Raw genomic sequence first — 6,744 nt, forward strand, 5'->3', positions numbered from 1 at the left:
TCGGGGATTGTTGCCGGCTGCGGGAGGCGAGGAAGCCGATGACGAAGCTGCACCGTACGGAGCTTAGTGCCACCCATGATGATTGTGATTGGGTTAAAGAATAGCCAATAAACCACAGCACGTTTTTCTCCCATCCCGGAATGCTGTGTTGACTCGACAGACCCTCCTTTGCAGCGCTGTGGAGGAAGGTCTGGCAAAGCGAGACCAGTATTATTTGCCGATTCCTTTAAATTTGGATTATAGACAGTGGATTAAAACAGTCAGGAAATGGTGTGTTCAATCCTTCCCAGCTTCATCCGAGTCTCCTGAAGATGCCGCGCGGGCGCACTGCCTAGCCTAAAACATGCGTTTCTTGAAGTAGGAATCATGGCGGAAGGAGGAGATGACATTTATCGGCCCTCTAAGAGGACTATGTCTGACGTGTATAACTGTAAGGTTAACGTTTCATACCGTTACATCCCTAGTGTGGACCTACTATCTGGTACATGCAAACTGTTTCAAGTGTTTGCACGGACAGTATAGGAGTGAGCCTCACCCTGTGTATGATGCCGGCAGAGTGCAGGTGTTTGATGCCGCACAGCATCTGGTAGAGCAGGTAGGACAGCCTCTCGTGATCCAGCTCCATCTGGATCACCTGGCAGAGGTTGGCATCCATCAGCTCCATCACTATATACCTACAGGGAAAGCACAGAGGGTAAAGTAATCCTGCAGAGACGCACGCAGGCATGCAGGCAGTCAGGCAGTCAGGCAGGCAGACATACACGCACAGAGAATCGGCTTCAACTGTTTTGCATTAACCAGATGCACATTTTTAAAACTTATGTGACAATATGATATTACTTAAACATAATACAAATGTAATGTGATAGGGTCAAAGTGGTTAATGACTTATTAGGAAAAAAAGACATTCATTTTACATTCTTTTCAGACATTTTACTAATATTTTTCAACATTTTACGTTGCTTTTTATATTATCAAAATGAACTATGGCTATTTTACTAATCATGTTTGGACATTTTAATAATATTTGTTGAACATTTGAATTCACTTCCAGATAGCTGTGAACTTAAAGTATTATTTTACCGTTGGAAAGAGGGTCTTTCCTGAAAAACTGTGCTGTCTGTGCAGTAGAAGGGCACAAACATTTTAAAAATTGGTACTATATGACCCAAGAAAACTGAGAAAATTAGATGCAATTTTCCCTCTGCTGCAAAAGGTAGAAAAACTACCAAAATGCACTGCGCCTACAGCTGGGCAATATATCGATATTATATTGATATTGTGATATGAGATTAGATATTGTCTTAGATTTTGCATATTGTAAAATGGCATAATTATTGTCTTTTCCTGGTTTTAAAGGCTGCATTACAATAAAGTGATGTCATTTTCTTAACTTACCATACTGTTGTAACTGTTATTTGCTTTTACCCACTTAGTCATTATATCCACATTACTGATGATTATTTATCAAAAATTATGTAAATATTTTGTGAAAGCACCAGTAGTCAACACTACAATATCGTTGTGATATTGAGGTTTTGAGTCAAAAATAAAGTGATTTTTGAATTGATTTTCGCCCAGCCCCATCTGCGCCACGCCGGCCCATTAAACACTCCACCACTGGCGTGTGACGTGATGCAAGCTCGTTGAGCTTGTCTGTATTGTCACAGAATGGTCTTCTGGTAACAAACAATATTGTAAAACAGTTAACCGGTGTCTGAAAACATTTTACAACGAGAAATAGGCAAAGCAGTGACAGAATTACAGAACACTTCTGTTTGATCAGAGCTGCCTATTTTTACTGCTTCAGTTACAGTTTTTTTTAACGGGGAACAGTCAGACATATTTTAGCCAAACAGTGCAGTAATACATGTTTCTATAAACATTTTCGGCGAGAAATAGGCAGTACAGTAACCGAATCTTGGTTAGATCAGCGCTGCCTAGCTTTACGGTTTTTCCGGAGTTTGCTCTGAGTTTGAGAAAGAGCAAGATAGGGGTGGAAGTACAAACTGTAGTCCAAGTAACAGGCCCCAGGGCCAACAGCAATCTACCAAATTACGTTTTTTGCATCAACCGAGTCATTTGGAGGGACATTTACCATAGTTCGTTTACACTTACCACCATCATTACTATGGTACAAGGTTGATTGAATATCAGCTTTCATGAATTTTGGGGTGTCTTATTCAATTTTATAGCATATGAAGAAAAACTTGAAGCGGCTTTGAAAAAGCATTGAGTAAAAGTTGACATATTCCAGTCTGATTATCCATCAACATACACTCCTTCAATTGTAATCTAAATAATTTCTAATTTCTGCTTTTCTAACTCAAACATATGGTATAATTTCCTATAAGTTAGTGTTACGTAGTGTTGAAAATGTTAAAAAAGTGACAAACATAAAAAAAAGCGTCAAAAGTGTTGAAAAATAGGAAAAAAATCATAAGAAAAGTTAAAAACATCGATAAAAGGCTTCAACAAAAGTGACGGGAGGACAACACAAGGATAAAACCGTGGATGGGCTTAAGTTTAATGAAAACCATCAATACAAAATGTTATAAAGACATAACTATCTTAACTACTAGCAAAAGTAGGCTCAAAGCTGCATTTTGAACTCTCATTTCCTCACCCATGCAGCACTTGTTTTTAAATAGCATTTAGGAAGTGTAAGTAATGGTTGTCCTTCTCCAAACAGTGATGAGGTTACGTTGTCTGGCAGCTGTTACATCATCAGTCGCGACATGGAGTAAGGAGCTCCTGACAGATTTTTATACACAAAGAGCGTATAGCTTTGCAAAGAGAAAAGTAGAACTTCTGCTTGGATGATAATTCTATATATCCATTGTGTTTTAAATTCTATATGTAGGAAATAGAAAATGTGTATAGTACACTGCTGAGTGTTTTTGTGCAAGCATGAGTGTATGCACACATACAGTATGTATATTCTGAGATGGATATTACACTGTCATGCACGCTGTAATACAAGTGTGCATTCAGGTATGCAAACACACAGCCGAGTGGAGCGTTCTCCTCCGTCTTCTAACTGCGTGTTTGCCTCGCAGCCCTCTGGCAATGTTTTGGCCAAATTATCCTTTTTAGCTCCAATCAGGCAGACACAGTGCCGCACATGCACGCGCGCACACAGCTTCTAGAGGATGGCATTAATCATGTTTGTTCCTGTCATACTCTGTGAAACCATCAGCCCCCCCCCCCCCCCCCCCCCCCCCCCCATCTCAGTTTAATGCTCCCCTCTCTGTGATTCCACAGCCAGTTTCCAGTCTTGTCGGCTATATTTGACGCTGCCAAATACACTCCAATGTTCATCTTACCAAATGGCAGTGTCCACCCAAATTTACAAAAGTCAAAATTATATTTACATTATGATTACAAAATGAATAAAACTTAGGAAATGAAGCAGAAGCTGCACTCCACCAGAAGCATTATGTGGTAGATGGGTGTGTCATGATATCATATCATCATCATCATTTCTCTTAATGGACCCTTGATAACAAATATGAGCATTTTCATTTCATTGTGACTTAAGTTGGTGTTTACAGTTCTTTTATGATGGAACATTTCCACCTGTTAATCTACCAACTGAATCTAGTTTGTGGAAAGCGTTCCACAGAGCAATTCTAATTACATGTATTCCGTGAAATAAATCGCCCTGTGCTTGCAATAAGGCAGGTTATCACACTAACCAGAGATCCAGCTACGGTGCACAATCCCCTAAAAGTCAGAAAAGGTAATCTAAGCCCCCAGCACATTACATCCTGCATTGATTTTACAAACCCGCAGCGGGCAGAGGTTATTTGGGATCAGTAATACTCACACATCTTGGAATTCTTCCAGTGTCTTCTGTGGTGTGAATACATTTAACAGGCCGATTATCTGCCGAGAAAAAACGAAACAAAAAAAAAAACAGAGTTAGGGCAGCCGCACGGAGGAGCGTTGAGGTAATCAACAAGATTCCCATTTTCAAGATCACCTGTCAATCAAACGAGGCGATTTGAAATGCAGCCCGATGCAAGACAAGACTGATGTTCACATTGATTTAGTTTTCATTCTGCAGAGCTCCCCTCAGGGCAAGCTGTGCTCCATCCAAGTGTGCACTACTACTTCTATTGGAGATTCACTCCTACATGTTTTTTCATCGTTTTGCATCCTGACAAATTTAAAATCTGAAACAATTTTGGGCCTTTAAACCCATATGTAAGCCGGTATTCATGGCAACCAGAACAGCATATGACAGCAGGGCCGGGTTAAAATAATCGACTCTCCTAAATTAAAACTGATCCTGTGTGAGTGTTCTGATATTGATTAATTAAACAGTTTTTTGAATATATGACTTTTTCACTATGGATATGGGGAATCGGCATTGTTTTTGGGTGGTTAAATTCCTAATGTAAATTATATATGTAATAAACCTGGTACATAAAAAAAAAAAATAATTTCAGGGTTGGTCTCTGCTTGTACAATTTACAGCATCAGTGCTCTTTTATACTCAAGCCAACGTGGTATGGGATATAGGAAAGTAAAGATGTCACAGCTCAGCATCTACCAACATGACTAATAGTAAAATTCATTTACGGAAACATATAGGGGTGGTTTTTAACCAATGATTGACCTAAATATTTTCTGTGTATACAGTACTGTTGACGGCAACTACATCATATCTGTTTCCAGCAAAATACAGCGAAAGCAGAAAACATGTTATGTTCTTCTTTACAAATTTAAATAAATGTCAGACTGACTGACAGACATGTGATGTGAATTATTTTTAGAAAACAATTCGTTTTTAGAAATGTCTCATGATATACAGTGCCTTGCGAAAGTATTCGGCCCCCTTGAACTTTTCAATCTTTTGACACATTTCAGGCTTCAAACATAAAGATATACAATTTTTATTTTTTGTGAAGAATCACCAACAAGTGGGACACAATTGTGAAGTGGAACGAAATCTATTGGATATTTTAAACTTTTTTAGCAAATAAAAAACTGAAAAGTGGTGCGTGCAAAATTATTGGGCCCCTTTACTTTCAGTGCAGCAAACTCACTTCAGAAGTTCAGCGAGGATCTCTGAATGATCCAATGTTGTCCTACATGACTGATGGTGATAAATAGAATCCACCTGTGTGTGATCAGTCTCTGTATAATGCACCTGCTCTGTGATAGTCTCAGGGTCTGTTGAAAGCGCAGAGAGCATCATGAAGACCAAGGAACACACCAGGCAGGTCCGTAACTGTGTGGAGAAGTTTAAGCCGGATTGGATACAAAAAGATTTCCCAAGCTTAACATCCCAAGGGACACTGTGCAAGCGATCATTTTGAAATGGAAGGAGTATCAGACCACTGAAAATCTACCAAGACCTGGCCGTCCCTGTTAACTTTCAGCTCAGACAAGGAGAAGACTGATCGAGATGCAGCCAAGAGGCCATGATCCTCTGGATGAACTGCAGGAAATCCAGCTGAGGTGGGAGAGTCTGTCCATAGACAAGAATCAGTCGTACACTGCACAAATCTGGCCTCATGGAAGAGTGGCAAGAAGAAAGCCATTTCTCAAAGATATCCATAAAAAGTCTCGTCTAAAGTTTGCCACAAGCCACCTGGGAGACACCAAACGTGGAAGAAGGTGCTCTGGTCAGATGAAACCAAAATCAAAATTTTTGGCACAATGCAAAACGATTGTTTGGCGTAAAAGCAACACAGCTCATCAGCCTCAACACACCATCCCACTGTCAAACATGGTGGTGGGCAGCATCATGGTTGGGCCTGCTTTTCTTCAGCAGGGACAGGGAAGTGGTTCAAATGAGGGGAAGAGGGATGCAGCCAAATACAGGACCATTCTGGATGAAAACCTGTTGGAGTCTGCAAAGACCTGAAACTGGGACGAGATTTATCTTCCAACAAGACATGATCCCAAACATACAGCAAAATCTACAAAGGAATGGTTCCCAAATAAACGTATCACGTGTTAGAATGGCAAGTCAAAGTCAGACTGAATCCAATCGAGAATCGTGGAAAGAACTGAAAACTGCGTTCACAAACGCTCTCCATCCAACCTCACTGAGTCGAGCTGTTTTGCAAGGAAGAATGGGCAAGAATTTCAGTCTCTCGATGTGCAAAACTGATAGAGACGTCCCCCAAGCGACTTGCAGCTGTAATCGCAGCCAAAGGTGGCTCTACAAAATATTAACGCAAGGGGGCCGAATAATTTTGCACGCACCACTTTTCAGTTTTTTATTTGCTAAAAAAGTTTAAAATATCCAATAGATTTCGTTTCACTTCACAATTGTGTCCCACTTGTTGGTGATTCTTCACAAAAAATAAAATTTGTATATCTTTATGTTTGAAGCCTGAAATGTGTCAAAAGGTTGAAAAGTTCAAGGGGGCCGAATACTTTCGCAAGGCACTGTATTTTATCTAAAAGCGTATCATTCAATTATTTATTTATTTATATTTTTTTTTTAAAGGAAAGAAATCCCAATGCTCAATACGATGGAAACGCAATACCTCTAGCCCATGTGTTGTCTTAACATTGATCATGCAAGTTTAGATTTTCTGGGTCAAAATTTCTGTCGCTTTCCCAACTTTTTGTCACTTTTTCCATGTTTCTGGTCGCTTTGTCAGATGTTTTTATACATTTTTTGACATTATTTTTCACTTTTTTTAACGTTCTTTTTATCATCATTTTCCAATGCAATAAAATTTAATTAAATCAAATGTGATAAAAGTAGTAGAGTTAATT

At 39.5% G+C, this 6,744-nt stretch overlaps 1 protein-coding gene across 1 annotated transcript in view; it reads right to left on the reverse strand.

Moving 5' to 3' along the window:
• LOC116671539 (mitogen-activated protein kinase 8) overlaps nucleotides 1-6,744 on the reverse strand; it is a gene marked incomplete at its 3' end in the record, with an annotated part of 31,027 nt that overhangs the window by 6,642 nt on the left and 17,641 nt on the right. The window contains 2 exon segments of the mRNA XM_032502907.1: nucleotides 536-674; nucleotides 3,830-3,888. Coding sequence (XP_032358798.1) covers nucleotides 536-674; nucleotides 3,830-3,888 — 198 coding nt within the window.

The sequence above is a fragment of the Etheostoma spectabile genome, chromosome 21 (genome assembly GCF_008692095.1).
Source record: "Etheostoma spectabile isolate EspeVRDwgs_2016 chromosome 21, UIUC_Espe_1.0, whole genome shotgun sequence".
Lineage (NCBI taxonomy): Eukaryota > Metazoa > Chordata > Actinopteri > Perciformes > Percidae > Etheostoma > Etheostoma spectabile.